The 17131-nt window shown below is 40.2% G+C and overlaps 1 protein-coding gene across 5 annotated transcripts in view; it reads right to left on the bottom strand.

Moving 5' to 3' along the window:
• Positions 1-17131, bottom strand: part of LAMA4 (laminin subunit alpha 4) — a 151521-nt gene that overhangs the window by 51257 nt on the left and 83133 nt on the right. For all 5 annotated transcript variants that reach the window (XM_027088304.1, XM_027088295.1, XM_027088310.1 and 2 more), the window contains 2 exons: positions 15387-15580; positions 9541-9657 (listed from right to left, as the gene is read on the bottom strand). In XM_027088304.1, coding sequence (XP_026944105.1) covers positions 9541-9657; positions 15387-15580 — 311 coding nt within the window. The remainder of the gene's footprint in view (positions 1-9540; positions 9658-15386; positions 15581-17131) is intronic.

Genomic DNA, 17131 nt, shown 5'->3' with positions numbered 1-17131 from the left:
AATAAAAAATATTTTGAATAAAAGATAACAGGTACGGGGCTTCCCTGGTGGCACACTGGTTGAGAGTCCGCCTGCCGATGCAGGGGACACGGGTTCATGCCCCGGTCCGGGAGGATCCCACATGCCGCAGAGCGGCTGGGCTTGTGAGCCATGGCCGCTGAGCCTGCGCATCTGGAGCCTGTGCTCCGCAACGGGAGAGGCCACAACAGTGACAGGCCCGCGTACCGCAAAAAAAAAAAGATAACAGGTGCGATGGGTTAGAGAGTGACTGAGGGCAAGAGAGCTACTTGGACTGAATGTTCACAAGGACACTAGCCATTTGAAGATCTGGGGATATCAGGTGCAAAAGTCCTGAGGCAAGAAAAAGTACGGTGTGTTTGAAAAACAGGGAGGAGTTGGAGTGTATGAACAGGAGTGGGCTGAAGTGTAGTGAGGAGGGAGAGAGTGGGTATGAGGTCAGAGAGGTGGGCCAGAGTAAGGTCACTTAGGGCCTCATGGGCCATGTAGCATGAGTTTGTTTCTTACTTTAAGTATCACTGGAGGTTTTGTGTGGGATAAATAATGTTATCTGATTATGTTTTTAAAGGATTGTTCTGCTGCTGCATAGAGAATGGATCTCGAGGGGCAGGTGTGGAGGCAGATGAATCAGTAGGAGGCTCTTTCAGAAGTCCATACTGGAGATGAGGAGACTTGGACTCATACTCAAGAGTAGCAGCAGAGAAGAGGGTAGTGGTCAGAAATCAGGATTCGGTTTGGAAGTAGGGCCAACAGGTCTTGTTGAAATGGGGGTGAGGGGAAAGGAGAAATCAAGAAGGACTCCAGAATTTTGATTTGAGCAATTGGATTGTTCCAGTTACTGAGCTAGGTAAAACTAGGGAAGAGGGTGTTATTCAGAATATGTTAAGTTTGATATGCCTATTACACACCTAAGTGGTAGATGAAATTGTGATTTAGCTACATACCACACTGAGTTCTTACTTGAAAACGTCAAGTATGCATTTGGATATAGAAGCTTGGAACTCAGTGGAGGTCTCAGAGCTAAAAGTACACATTGTGGAATCATGCATCTAATTGTTCTTTAAAGTCATGGGATTCATTGCGATCAACTAGGGAGACAGTATAAGTAGAAAAAAGGGCCCAGGACTGAGCACTGAGCCATTCATTATCCAGAGCAGGGACCAACATGGCCCAGGGCCAAGTGTGGTCTGAGGCCTATTTTTATATAGCTCCCCACTAGGAATATTTTTTACATTTTTAAAGAGTTCTAAAAAACATCAAGCCAAACCAAACAAAGAAGAATAAGGGAGAACAGTTTTATGTGGCCTGCAGAGCCTAAAATATTTACCACGTAGTGGACATGCAGAGGCGAAGCTATCAAAGTTGGCTGGGAAGAAATGGCCATGGAGGAAGGAGAAGAATCAGAGTGGGGTATTGGAGAACCCAGGACAGGAGCTCCAAGTGTTTAAAAATAGAGGGAAGGGTAATTAGTGGCAGGGCTAATAAAGCTGAGGAGAGAGAAACAACCATGGTTTTGGCTATGTTGAGGTCGCTAATGACTTGGACAAAAATAGTGTCAGTGAAGGGACATGGAATCCCACTTGGAGTGGGTTGAGTACAGTAGTCAGCGGGTGGCTGGAAGGTGGAAACAGCAACTGTAAATGACTCTTGAGATGTTTTGCTGTGAAGCAGAGTAATGGGGCAGAGATTAGAGGGGATGTGAGCAGGGTTTTTCTTCTTTTTAATTTTTAAAAGGTAGGAGACACTAGAGTATGTTTCTATGTTGGCAGTAATGATTCAGTAAAGAGTAAGAATTGGGCAAAACAGAAGAGAGAGGGCACAGTTTGGGAGTGAAACCCAGCAACCATGTTTTTGAGCAGAGGAAGGATGGGATTCAGAGCATAGGTGGAGGGATTAAACTTTGACAGGAGAAGGGACGTTTCACTAATTATAATAGGTAGGAAGGTAGAAGTGTAGATACACATGCAGGTAGACTGGTAGCTTTGGGGAGGGAAGATGAGGGGAATTATCCTCTCTTTGTTCCTAATTTTCAGCAAAGCATGAAGCAAATTCACCAGCCAGACTGATAGAAGGGGAGGTGGGTTTCCCACCAGTCATATTGGCTTCTCTGGTGTGGCCACGATGCTGAGGGTACTTGGGTTTACAGGGTTAAGGGATTAGAATTCTCAGGTGAGTACAATAGGGGAAGAGGTAAGTATGGAAGTAAAGGGTGTTTGCAAAGAATGATTATACTGATAATTTTAGCTTAAGGAAGGAATGGCAAATGAGATGGAGGAGGTTTTGCCGTGGCTAGAGAATTGGTGGAGTGTGCCTTCTAGAGTAAGTGAGATAAGAGGTGGTACTCAGGGAGGGAGGTGCTTGATACTGGGATTTGGGAGAGGCATTCTTAGTGATGACAAGATCTGGGTCTGGTCATACTAGGGATTACAGAGGTGGATGGGAGGAAAAGCTTGTTGGACAGAAGTTCAAGGAACCGGAGGTCTGAGAGCTGGTGGACTCATCCATCTGGATTTTGATGTCAGCAAGGATAGTGGTGGGAGTAGGGATGGAGAGGAAGACAGGGATGGAAAGGAAGCTAAAATAGTCAAAGAATGCGATGGTGATCAGATGACTTTAAAATAATATCCTTTTGGGCTTCCCTGGTGGCGCAGTGGTTGAGGTCCGCCTGCAGGGGACACGGGTTCGTGCCCCGGTCCAGGAAGATCCCACATGCCGCGGAGCGGCTGGGCCTATGAGCCATGGCTGCTGAGCCTGCGCGTCCGGAGCCTGTGCTCTGCAACAGGAGAGGCCACAACAGTGAGAGGCCTGCGTACCGCAAAAAAAAAATCCTTTTAAAGGTAATAAAAATGAGCTAGGAGTACTTTTGTGGGAGAGGAACCAAGATGGCGGAGTAGAAGGATGTGCTATCACTCCCTCTTGTGAGAACACCAGAATCACAACTAGTTGCTGGACAATCATCGACAGGAAGACACTGGAACTCACCAAAAAAGACACGCCACATCCAGAGACAAAGGAGAAGCCACAATGAGACAGTAGGAGGGGCGCAGTCATAGTAAAACAAATACTGTAACTGCTGGGTGGGTGGCTCACAGACTGGAGAACACTTACACCACAGAAGTCCACCCACTGGAGTGAAGGTTCTGAGCCCCACGTCAGGCTTCCCAACCTGGGGGTCTGGCAACGGGAGGAGGAATTCCTCGAGAATCAGACTTTGAAGCCTAGTGGGATTTGATTGCAGGACTTCGACAGGACTGGGGGAAACAGACACTCCACTCTTGGAGGGCACACACAAAGTAGTATGCGCATTGGGACCCAGGGTAAGGGGCAGTGACCCTGGGGGAGACTGAACCAGACCTACCTGCTAGTGTTGGAGGGTCTCTTGCAGAGGCGGGGGGAGTGGTGGCTGTGGCTCACTATGGGGACAAGGACACTGGCAGCAGAGGTTCTGGGAAGTACTCCTTGGCATGAGCCCTCCCAGAGTCTGTCATTAGCCCCACCAAAGAGCCCAGGTAGGCTCCAGGGTTGGGTTGCCTCAGGCCAAACAACCAACAGGGAGGGAACCCAGCCCCACCCATCAACAGTCAAGGGGATTAAAGTTTTACTGAGCCCTTCCCACCAGAGCAACAGTCAGCTCTACCCACCACCAGTCCCTCCCATCAGGAAACTTACACAAGCCTCTGAGATAGCCTCATCCACCAGAGGGCAGACAGCAGAAGCAAGAACTACAATCCTGCAGCCTGTGGAACAAAAACCACATTCACAGAAAGATAAACAAGATGAAAAGGCAGAGGGCTATGTACCAGATGAAGGAACAAGATAAAACCCCAGAAAAACAACTAAATGAAGTAGAGATAGGCAATCTTCTATAAAAGGAATTCAGAATAACGATACTGAAGATGATCTAGGACCTCGGAAAAAGAATGGAGGCAAAGATTGAGAAGATGCAAGAAATGTTTAACAAAGACCTAGAAGAATTAAAGAACAAACAAACAGAGATGAACAATACAATAACTGAAATGAAAAATACACTAGAAGGAATCAATAGCAGAATAACTGAGGCAGAAGAACGGATAAGTGACCTGGAAGATAGAATGGTGGAATTCACTGCTGAGGAACAGAATAAAGAAAAAAGAATGAAAAGAAATGAAGACAGCCTAAGAGACCTCTGGGACAACATTAAATGCAACAACATTCGCATTATAGGGGTACCAGAAGGAGAAGAGAGAGAAAGGACCCAAGAAAATATTTGAAGAGATTATAGCCGAAAACTTCCCTAACATGGGAAAGGAAATAGCTACCCAAGTCCAGGAAGCGCAGAGAGTCCCATACAGGATAAATCCAAGAAGAAACATGCTAAGACACATAGTAATCAAACTGGCAAAAATTAAAGACAAAGAAAAATTATTGAAAGCAGCAAGGGAAAAATGACAAATAACATACAAGGGAACTCCTATAAGGTTAACAGCTGATTTCTCAGCAGAAACTCTACAAACCAGAAGGGAGTGGCAAGATATACTTAAAGTGATGACAGGGAAGGACCTACAACCAAGATTACTCTACCCAGCAAGGATCTCATTCAGATTTGATGGAGAAATCAAAAGCTTTACAGACAAGCAAAAGCTAAGGGAATTCAGCACCAGCAAACCAGCTCTACAACAAATGCTAAAAGAACTTCTCTAAGGGGGAAACACAAGAGAAGAAAAGGACCTACAAAAACAAACCCAAAGGGCTTCCCTGGTGGCGCAGTGGTTGAGAATCTGCCTGCTAATGCAGGGGGGACGGGTTCAAGCCCTGGTCTGGGAGGATCCCATGTGCCGTGGAGCAACTGGGCCCGTGAGCCACAAGTACTGAGCCTGCGCATCTGGAGCCTGTGCTCCCCAACGGGAGAGGCCGTGATGGTGAGAGGCCCATGCACCGTGATGAGGAGTGGCCCCCGCTTGCCACAACTGGAGAGAGCCCTCGCACAGAAACAAAGACCCAACACAGCAAAAATAAATAAATTAATTAATTAAAAAAAAAAACAAACCCAAAACAATTAAGAAAATGGTCATAGGAACATACATATTGATAATTACCTTATATGTGAATGGATTAAATGCTCCAACCAAAAAAAACAGGCTTGCTGAATGGATACAAAAACAAGACCCATATATATGCTGTCTACAAGAGACCCACTTCAGACCTAGGGACACATACAGACTGAAAGTGAGGGGATGGAAAAACATATTCCATGCAAATGGAAATCAAAAGAAAGCTGCAGTAGCAATACTCATATCAGATAAAACAGACTTTAAAATAAAGAATCTTACAAGACACAAGGAAGGACACTACATAATGATCAAGAGATCAATCCAAGAAGAAGATATAACAATTATACATTTTTATGCACCCAACATAGGAGCACCTCAATGCATAAGGCCACTGCTAACAGCTATAAAAGAGGAGATCGACAGGAACACAATAATAGTGGGGGACTTTAACACCTCACTTACACCAATGGATGGATCATCCAAAAAGAAAATAAATAAGGAAACAGAAGCTTTAAATGACACAATAGACCAGATAGATTTAACTGATATTTATAGGACATTCCATCCAAAAAGAGCAGATTACACTTTCTTCTCAAGTGCGCATGGAACATTCTCCAGGATAGATCACATCTTGGGTCACAAATCAAGCCTCAGTAAATTCAAGAAAACTGAAATCGTATCAAGCATCTTTTCTGACCACAACACCATGAGATTAGAAATGAATTACAGGGGAAAAAATGTTAAAAACACAAACACATGGAGGCTAAACACTACGTTACTAAATAACCAAGAGATCACTGAAGAAATCAAAGAGGAAATCAAAAAATACCTGGAGACAAATGACAATGAAAACACAACAATCCAAAACCTATGGGATGCAGCAAAAACAATTCTAAGAGGGAAGTTTATAGTTATAAAGCCTACCTCAAGAAACAAGAAAAATCTCAAATAAACAGTCCAACCTTATACCTAAAGGAACTGAAGAAAGAAGAAAAAACAAAACCCAAAGTTAGTAGAAGGAATGAAATCATAAAGATCAGAGCAGAAATAAATGAAATAGAAACAAAGAAAACAATAGCAAAGATCAATAAAACTAAAAGCTGGTTCTCTGAGAAGATAAACAAAATTGATAAACCATTAGCCAGACTCATCAAGAAAAAGAGGGAGAGGACTCAAATCAATAAAATTAGAAATGAAAAAGGAGAAGTTACAACAGACACCGCAGAAATACAAACATCCTAAGATACTACTACAAGCAACACTATGCCAATAAAATGGACAACCTGGAAGAAATGGACAAATTCTTAGAAACGTATAACCTTCCAAGACTGAACCAGGAAGAAACAGAAAATATGAACAGACCAATCACAAGTAATGAAATAGAAACTTTCATTAAAAATCTTCCAACAAACAAAAGTCCAGGACCAGATGGCTTCACAGGCAAACTGTATCAAACATTTAGAGAAGAACTAACACCTATCCTTCTCAAACTCTTCTAAAAATTTGCAGAGGAAGGAACACTCCCAAACTCATTCTATGAGGCCACCATCACTCTGATACCAAAACCAGACAAAGATACTACAAAAAAACAAAATTACAGACCAATATCACTGATGAATATAGATGCAAAATTCCTCAACAAAATACTAGCAAACAGAATCCAACAACACATGAAAAGGATCATACACCATGATCAAGTGGGATTTATCCCAGGGATACAAGGATTCTTCAATATACGCAAATCAATCAATGTGATACACCATATTAACAAATTGAAGAATAAAAACCGTATGATCATCTCAATAGATGCAGAAAAAACTTTTGACGAAATTCAACACCCATTTATGAGAAAAACTCTCCAGAAAGTGGGCACAGAGGGAACCTACCTCAACATAATAAAGGCCATATATGACAAACCCACAGCAAACATCATCTGCAATGGCGAAATACTGAACACATTTCCTCTAAGATCAGGAACAAGACAAGGATGTCCACTCTCACCACTATTATTCAACATAGTTTTGGAAGTCCTAGCCACGGCAATCAGAGAAGAAAAAGATATAAAAGGAATACAGATTGGAAAAGAAGACGGAAAACTGTCACTGTTTACAGATGACATGATAGTATACATACAGAATCCTAAAAATGCCACCAGAAAACTACTAGAGCTAATCAATGAATTTGGTAGAGTTGCAGGATACAAAATTAATGCACAGAAATCTCTGGCATTCCTATACACTAATGATGAAAACTCTGAAAGAGAAATTAAGGAAACAGTCCCATTTATGATTGCAACAAAAAGTATAAAATACCTAGGAATAAACCTACCTAGGGAGACAAAAGACCTCTATGCAGAAAACTGTAGGACACTGATGAAAGAAATTAAAGATGATACCAACAGATGGAGAGATATACCATGTTCTTGGATTGGAAGAATCAATATTGTGAAAATGATTACACTACCCAAAGCAATCTACAGATTCAATGCAATCCCTGGCAAATTACCAATGGCATTTCTTACAGAACTAGAACAAAAAATCTTAAAATTTGTATGGAGACATAAAAGACCCCAAATAGCCAAAGCAGTCTTGAGGGGAAAAAAACAGTGCTGGAGGAATCAGACTCCCTGACTTCAGACTATACTACAAAGCTACAGTAATCAAGACAATATGGTACTGGCACAGAAACAGAAATGTAGATCAATGGAAGATAGAAAGCCCAGAGATAAGCCCACAGCACCCATGGTCAACTAATCTATGACAAAGGAGGCAAGGATACACAATGGAGAAAAGACAGTCTCTTCAATAAGTGGTGCTGGGAAAACTGGACAACTACATGTAAAAGAATGAAATTAGAACACTCCCGAACACCATATACAAAAATAAACTCAAAATGGATTCGAGACCTAAATTTAAGACCAGACACTGTAAAACTCTTAGAGGAAAACACAGGAACAACACTCTTTGACATAAATCACAGCAAGATCTTTTTTGATCCACCTCCTACAGTAATGGAAATAAAAACAAAAATAAACAAATGGGACCTAATGAAACTTCAAAGCTTTTGCACAGCAAAGGAAACCATAAACAAGATGAAAAGACAACCCTCAGAATGGGAGAAAATATTTGCAAACGAATCAACAGACAAAGGATTAATCTCCAAAATATATAAACAGCTCATGCAGCTCAATATTAAAGAAACAAATAACCCAATCCAAAAATGGGCAGAAGACCTAAATAGACATTTCTCCAAAGAAGACATATAGATGGCCAAGAAGTGCATGAAAAGCTGCTCAACATCACTAGTTATTAGAGAAATGCAAATCAAAACTACAGTGAGGTATCACCACACACCAATTAGAATGGGCATCGTCAGAAAATCTACAAACAACAAATGCTGGAGAGGGTGTGGAGAAAAGGGAACCCTCTTGCACTGTTGGTGGGAATGTAAACTGATACAGCCACTATGGAGAACAGTATGGAGGTTCCTTAAAAAACTGAAAATAGAATTACCATATGACCCAGCAATCCCACTACTGGGCATATACCCAGAGAAAACCATAATTCAAAAAGACACATGCACCCCAATGTTCATTGCAGCACTATTTACAATAGCCAGGTCATGGAAGCAACCTAAGACAGATGAATGGATAAAGGAGATGTGGTACATATATACAGTGGAATATTACTCAGCCATAAAATGGAATGAAATTGAGTCATTTGTTGAGATGTGGAGGGATCTAGAGACTGTCATACAGAGTGAAGTTAAGTCAGAAAGAGAAAAAGAAATATTGTATATTAATGCATGTATGTGGAACCTAGAAAAATGGTACTGATGAACCGGTTTGCAGGGCAGAAGTTGAGACACAGATGTAGAGAACAAACGTATGGACACCAAGGGGGAAAGCGGTGGGTGGGTGCGGATGGTGGTGTGCTGAATTGGGTGATTGGGATTGACATGTATACACTGATGTGTATAAAATTGATGACTAATAAGAACCTGCTGTATTAAAAAAAGTTAAATTTAAAAAAGTACTTTCGTGATGCATTTATCAGAAAATTTCTACTTTAAAAAATGTGACATTTATTGATTTTGAATATCAGCTTTATTAAACACACAACTTACAAGTAAAGAGTGAGTAGGATGTATCTAGATTTACACTTTCTACAGAACTTTCTGTGATTATCTGTGCTGAACGAAATGGCAGACATTAGCCATATGTGGTGCTGTTGAGCACATGAAATGTGGCTAATGTGACTGAGGAATTAAATTTTAATTTTATTTCATTTTAAGTAATTTAAATTTAAGTAGCCATGTGTGGCTAGTGGCAACTGTACAATGAAAGGAACTGAAAAATTCAGTCTACTGATCTTATTTTTACAATTCCAGCTAACTTGATAAATTGAATTGGAGTTGATTATTCTTCTGTGACACTGAGTTCCTTTTCTAACCTGCTATAAATACTAACCTGAACAAGTCACGTGTGCCTTACCTTTATTATGTCATCAAGTTCTGAAAGGGTCATCCGAGGCATTATCAGTGAGTCGGAAGACATCCTCAGAGACTCGTTCACCCCTGCCATCTGTTCCCTCACTCTGTCATGCTGTTTCTGCATGAAGAAGAGCAAGGGAGAGAGGAAGAAAAGGTCGCTTTAGATAAAGAAGGCATCAGGGAGAGTGCTGTCAGCTTGCTGCCACTGCACTCAGACAGATCCAGGTTCCTATCCCAGACCCACCAATGAATTGCTGTGCCACTCTAGGTAATTCGACCCGGCCCAGGCTCAGCTTTCTCATTTATAAAATGGAGATAATGAAAGTAAGCACCTCAGGAGCTTCAAAGAACTTAGTTATGATTATTACTTACAGTGCCACCACATCAAAGAGAGTTGACACTCCAGAGAGGGCCCTTGCCTCTTTCTCCATAAATGTGAAATGGGGCTAGGGATATAGCATTGAACAGGCTCTGTATTTGCAGTAATTGAAAACTGAATTAATTCCAAAAAGCATTTATCATGTGCTAACTTTGGGCCAGGCACAAATAGCTCATTTGGACAGGAATAAAGTATATACAAAAGAATCTTAATGTCCTTTTAAAAATTTTAAATGGCCCTATTATCAAAACATAAAATTGTGATCTCGCTTCCTCCTACTCTGAGCTCTTTATGTTAGATGCTCAGATGTTCTGAGGAGGGAAATTGCCCAAGTGTGGTTATATTTTTTTCTTCTTTTTTTTCAGTTTTTTTTTTATTGAAGCATAGTTGATTTACAATGTTGTACCAATCTCTGCTGTACAGCAAAGTGACTCAGTTATACACATGTATACACTCTTTTTTTAATATTCTTTTCCATTATGGTTTATCACAAGATATTGAATATAGTTCCCTGTGCTATACATTAGGACCTTGTTGTTTATCCATTCTAAATGTAATAGTTTGCATCTACCAACCCCAAACTCCCAGTCCATCCCTCTCCCTCCCCCACTCCGCCTTGGCAACCACAAGTCTGTTCTCCATGTCTATGTGTCTGTTTCTGTTTTGTAGATAGGTTCATTTGTGTCATATTTTAGATTCCACATATAAGTGATATCATGTGGTATTTGTCTTTCTCTTTCTGACTTACTTCACTTAGTATGATAATCTCTAGGTCCATCCATGTTGCTGCAAATAGCATTATTTTGTTCTTTTTCATGGCTGAGTAGTATTCCATTGTATATATGCACCACATCTTCCTCATCCATTCATCTGTTGATGGACATTTAGGTTGTTTCTATGTTTTGGCTTGTGAATAGTGCTGCTATGAACATAGGGGTGCATGTGTCTTTTTGAATTATAGTTTTGTCTGGGTATATTCCTAGAAGTGGGATTGCTGAATCACACAGTAATCCTATTTTTAGTTTTCTGAGGAAAATCCATACTGTTTTCCATAGTGGCTGTAACAACTTACTTTCCCACCAACAGTGTAGGAGGGTTCCCTTTTCTCCACACCCTCTCCAGCATTTGTTATTTGTAGACTTTTTCTTTTTTTAATTTTTAAAAATTAATTTAATTTATTTTTGGCTGCATTGGGTCTTTGTTGCTGCACGCAGGCTTTCTCTAGTTGCAGTGAGCAGGGATACTCTTCATTGTTGTGCGCGGGCTTCTCATTGCTGTGGTTTCCCTTGCTGCGGAGCACGGGCTCTAGGCACGTGGGGTCTGTAGTTGCTCTAGGGCGTGCAGGCTTGTTGTGGCACTTGGGCTCTACAGTGCAGGCTCAGTAGTTGTGGCACATGGGCTTAGTTGCTTTGCGGCATGTGGGATCTTCCTGGACCAGGGATCGAACCTGTGTCCCCTGCATTGGCAGGCGGATTCTTAACCACTGCACCACCAGGGAAGTCCCTTTTATTTGTAGACTTTTTAATGATGGCCATTCTGACCAGTGTGAGGTGGTATCTCATTGTAGTTTTGATTTGCATTTCTCTAATAATTAGTAATGTTGAGCATTTTTTCATGTGCCTACTGGCCATCTGTTTGTCTTCTTTGGAGAAATGTCTATTACGATCTTCTGCCCATTTTTCGATTGGGTTGTTCCAAGTGTGGATATATTTTTTGATGAATGCTTTAACTTATACTTTGACTCTGGGGTTCTAGAGTCAGGGATCTTATGATTTTGACGAAATATTGTAGAGCTTCAGAGATTGAAAGCAACACAGAATGAAATTTAACATGGAAAAAGTAAAAGACCCATTTTATAATCTGAGTAAAAAATGAGCTGGTTACTTTAGAAATGGTAATTTAAATTAGAGTTGAAAATTTTGTTATGGTATAATCTAGGATATCACAGAAATAATTATAAAAGCCTATACTTGAATGACATATTTTAAAACTTTCTAAGTTCATCTTAATGTCTTTTCTCACTCCCTGGACTCTTTTCTGATTTAGTGGAAAAGAAGAATTAAACCCATCTTCTCCAAATCCCTTGCTACAGGGAAAGACATAGGTCTAGGGACAGAAAAGTATCTCATTTGATCATCCTCTTAAAGCAAGAACATTAAAAAAAATCAATTTCCCCTCAAAATCCATCAAGCATAATACAGTGCGACTATCTGGGGTTAATTGTTCTTGTCTTCACAAGGAGAGGTAGTTAATACAGCTCTACACAAAAGCAATATTTTAAAGTATGTAAGGAAGGGAGGTCAAAAAGATTGGTATTATCTAGCTGTCTCAGAGCAGTTTTCCTGTTATAGAGTTTGAGATATGACCCCTTCCAGAAGCGCTTCTATCTGAGTTGCCTTAATGGAACACAGCTAACACCCTGAAGTAACAACCAAACTTCAAAGCCATGTGTGAACAGCACTGCCTGATAAGCTCATTGGCAGTAGTTGGAAAATGATATGCTTCAAATTAAAGGGTTTCTGTCATTTACCAGATATAGCATTAGACAGAAATGAATACAATTAGCTTTGAAACAAAGATATTCCCACAGAAAGATGGACAATTTGAACAAAAGAAAGTTTAGAAACTAATAATTAGTGAAAACGACAATAATTAGCACTATTTAGCATGCTTCAGTATCCATTTCACGTATGCAAAAAATAAAACAGTTTCCTGACAAAAAGAGATAGAAACAGTCCTGGGAAGGTGAAGCTTTGGAGTTTATGAGAATACCTAAACAGACAGAATCTCATTTTCTTTTTTAAAAATTTTTAAATTTTATTTATTTTTTTTATACAGCAGGTTCTTATTAGTCATCAATTTTATACACATCATTGTATACATGTCAATCTCAATCGCCCAATTCATCACACCGCCCCCCATGGCTTTCCCCCCTTGGTGTCCATACCTTTGTTCTCTACATCTGTGTCTCAACTTCTGCCCTGCAAACCGGTTCATCAGTACCATTTTTCTAGGTTCCACATATATGCGTTAATATACGATGTTTTTCCCTTTCTGACTTACTTCACTTTGTATGACAGTCTCTAGATCCAACCACGTCTCAACAAATGACCCAATTTCGTTCCTTTTTATGGCTGAGTAATATTCCACTGTATATATGTACCACATCTCCTTTATCCATTCGTCTGTCAATGGGCATTTAGGTTGCTTCCATGACCTGGCTATTGTAGATAGTGCTACAGTGAACACTGGGGTGCATGTGTCTTTTTGAATTGTGGTTTTCTCTGGGTATATGCCCAGTAGTGGGATTGCTGGGTCATATGGTAATTCTATTTTTAGTTTTTTAAAGAAGCTCCATAATGTTCTCCATGGTGGCTGTATCAGTTTACATTCCCACCAACAGTGCAAGAGGGTTCCCTTTTCTCCACACCCTCTCCAGCATTTGTTGTTTGTAGATTTTCTGACGATGCCCATTCTAATTGGTGTGCGGTGATACCTCACTGTAGTTTTGATTTGCATTTCTCTAATAACTAGTGATGTTGAGCAGCTTTTCATGCACTTCTTGGCCATCTATATGTCTTCTTTGGAGAAATGTCTATTTAGGTCTTCTGCCCATTTTTGGATTGGGTTATTTGTTTCTTTAATATTGAGCTGCATGAGCTGTTTATATATTTTGGAGATTAATCCTTTGTCTGTTGATTCGTTTGCAAATATTTTCTCCCATTCTGAGGGTTGTCTTTTCATCTTGTTTATGGTTTCCTTTGCTGTGCAAAAGCTTTGAAGTTTCATTAGGTCCCATTTGTTTATTTTTGTTTTTATTTCCATTACTGTAGGAGGTGGATCAAAAAAGATCTTGCTGTGATTTATGTCAAAGAGTGTTGTTCCTATGTTTTCCTCTAAGAGTTTTACAGTGTCTGGTCTTAAATTTAGGTCTCGAATCCATTTTGAGTTTATTTTTGTATATAGTGTTCGGGAGTGTTCTAATTTCATTCTTTTACATGTAGTTGTCCAGTTTTCCCAGCACCACTTATTGAAGAGACTGTCTTTTCTCCATTGTGTATCCTTGCCTCCTTTGTCATAGATTAGTTGACCATGGGTGCTGTGGGCTTATCTCTGGGCTTTCTATCCTGTTCCATTGATCTATGTTTCTGTTTCTGTGCCAGTACCATATTGTCTTGATTACTGTAGCTTTGTAGTATAGTCTGAAGTCAGGGAGTCTGATTCCTTCAGCTCCGTTTTTTTCCCTCAAGACTGCTTTGGCTATTCGGGGTCTTTTTTGTCTCCATACAAATTTTAAGATGATTTGTTCTAGTTCCATAAAAAACGCCATTGGTAATTTGCCAGGGATTGCATTGAATCTGTAGATTGCTTTAGGTAGTATAGTCATTTTCACAATGTTGATTCTTCCAATCCAAGAACATGGTATATCTCTCCATGTGTTTATATTGTGTTTAATTTCTTTCATCAGTGTCTTATAGTTTTCTGCATACAGGTCTTTTGTCTCCTTAGGTAGGTTTATTCCTAGGTATTTTATTCTTTTTGTTGCAATGGTAAATGGGAGTATTTCCTTAATTTCTCTTTCAGATTTTTCATCATTAGTGTGTAGGAATGCAAGAGATTAACTCACTTTTATTTAGGAAATTTTACAATGACTTACTAAGAGATAGTGATGACTGAAAATCAGGGCAGAGAACCTAATTTCAGTTGGGTTTGCTGACAATAAACATAGCTAAAGTAATGAGTTTGCTCACAGTTGCTTCCTATTTTTGACATTGCTTTTTCGCTCTAACCTTTATAAATATGTCCAAAGAGGCAGGTGTCTTCCTATCAGAAGATGACCACTCTTGGGGATGAGTGTGTGCATCACTTGGCGCAGAAGTGTGAGCATCACCAGTTCTAAGTCTGGCGGTATGGGCATGCACAAATCCTGGCCCCGGAGGGTGACTGCCTTGGCAACCTCTGGCCAAGCCTGGGAATTTTTCTCACCTCTTTGTAATTGTATGACCTTAGCTTGAATTAGACTCCCTATCTCTGCAGCTGCTGACCAGCCAGGCTGTGAGATCTGCTTATCAGGCCCTTCCAAAAATTATACACATCTTTACAGGAACATGGTTCCGGGTTGCTTTGGGATTTTAACTGCTCTCAGTATAAAAAAAGTTAGGCACGGGAATCATGCCTTGTTTACTCAGTTGCAAGAGCAATACATCCAACACAGGTGGACACAAGCACCAGGAACAACTGCATTCTTATCAATGCACAAGCTCAACAACTACAATGGTTTCAACTTGAGTTTAGGTGTACACACTTATATTAGCAAATTATGGTGGCAAAAAATGTACAGATAATTTTAAAAATAAAGATTTAAATGTACCAATATTAAAAAAAACTGTTTACCAACTGTCCCTTCTTGGCATGACTTCATGTTGTAGATGCCCGAAATGCATTTACAGTTAGAGTGTCCACTGTACCTTGTGATCCCGCTGCCTGGCTGCTGTGGCTCTGTTCATGTCTTCGGCATCCCTGATATGGTCAAGGGCCAGGTCAAGTGACTCCTGGAGGTCTGACAACTTAGCATTATAGTCATCCAGCTGCTCCAGGACCACAGGAAACAGAGAGTGAGTATCGTTGTACTGGCGCTGCCAACTCTCAGCCTGGCTCAGCACTGGGAAGAAAGGTACATAGAAACTCAGTCTGGGCTTCTCCCTTCTCCTCCCATCCCATCCCGCACTTAGAAAGATGCAAATTCATCAGGGTATGTCTTCTTTAGCAATAGCGATTGAAGCTGTTGTTCACAAAAACAGCCCCATCTTTGATATCTGAAGTTTTAAATACTATTTTGTAGGGTTTGGGAGCCCCTGGACCACCGTCAGCGAAAACGGGAGTTGATTAGTTTTCCCCTGAAGATTATGCTTTAAGTAGAAATGATGTAATTAAACTAGGTTTATTGTTACCGAGATTACTAATAATTTGACCATACAAAGGAAACTTGGATATACTACAGTCTTACTATTAGAGACAACCCCAGTTGTTTTGTCTGTTACTGGCAAATGATGTTCACAACCATTCATTTTCTGTATTCTCTCCAGGCAGCTGTTTTTACTTAGCTCCTTTAGGTCAAACCTAAATCATTATCTTGGAAAGAAGATTAAATGGCAATGATATATTCTTAAACTTTGCATATATCTTAATTCTCTGATCAAAGTTACACACATTGACTATGTGCCTTAATTCTATTTTTTCTCCAGGGACTATCAGTCTGTCTTATTGAGGTTTTCTATTTACTTTCATCACCATGAGCAGAAGATACAAAGTTCATGGCTGAGTTGAGAAAGTGGTTGAAAATGCATTCACTAGGCGGAAGGCAGCTAAGTAAGAGATGTACTTGGTTCCATTTCCCCAGAACAGTCTTGTTAAATCCCCAAATAGGCAAGGAGCGTGAAAGCATCTGGCTGTGACATCAGAGCTCCAACCTTCCTGACTGCTGGCCTCATCCTGACTCAGAAATGGGCCTGAGATTCTTCTTTATTTCTTACTGTTTCTAAGACCTTATAAGTTTGCTATCACAATAGGCCTTTATGTCCAGAATGTTCCTCTTCTAGAATATTCACAGTAAGTTTTAACAGAAGTTGATAGTGACAATTGTAGGAAAATGATCTAACGTAGGCGTTCCTAACCCTTTCTGTATCATAGGCCCCTTTACAATCTGGTGAAGCCTTCAGAGCCCTTATGTATTTTAAAATGCACAAGATAAAATACATAGAATTAAAAAGACCAGTATATTAAAAAAATTGGTAATATAATAATATATGTGCTTCTTTATTAATGCATTAACTAACAAGATTTAGAGGTGAGACCAATAACTGCTAAAACTTTGAATTACTGATGAATTTAATGTTGTGAGATAACAGTAACAACTAAAATATGATATGCAAACCTGGAGCTTCTTTTGTTGATTGTGTGGATTAAAATGGACACAAATTCTTTGTAACTCTTCCCATCAAGAGCGGAGTCTTTTTCCTCACCCTTGAATCTGGACAGTCTTGACCAACAGAATGAAGATGACATTGCTGAGTTCCAAGGTCAGGCCTCAAGAGACCTTGCCCTTTCCATTATTGCCCTCCTGGAAGGCTTCTGACATATGAACGAGCCTCAGCTAGCTTCCTTGAGGATAAAACCCCACATGGAGGGAGAGGCCCAGCCATTTCAACTAAGA

The sequence above is a fragment of the Aethalodelphis obliquidens genome, unplaced genomic scaffold (genome assembly GCF_003676395.1).
Source record: "Aethalodelphis obliquidens isolate GAN/ISIS:26980383/991018 unplaced genomic scaffold, ASM367639v1 scaffold3, whole genome shotgun sequence".
Lineage (NCBI taxonomy): Eukaryota > Metazoa > Chordata > Mammalia > Artiodactyla > Delphinidae > Aethalodelphis > Aethalodelphis obliquidens.
Note: the sequence above shows the minus strand (reverse complement) of the source record. Positions and strands in the feature narration are given on the sequence as shown.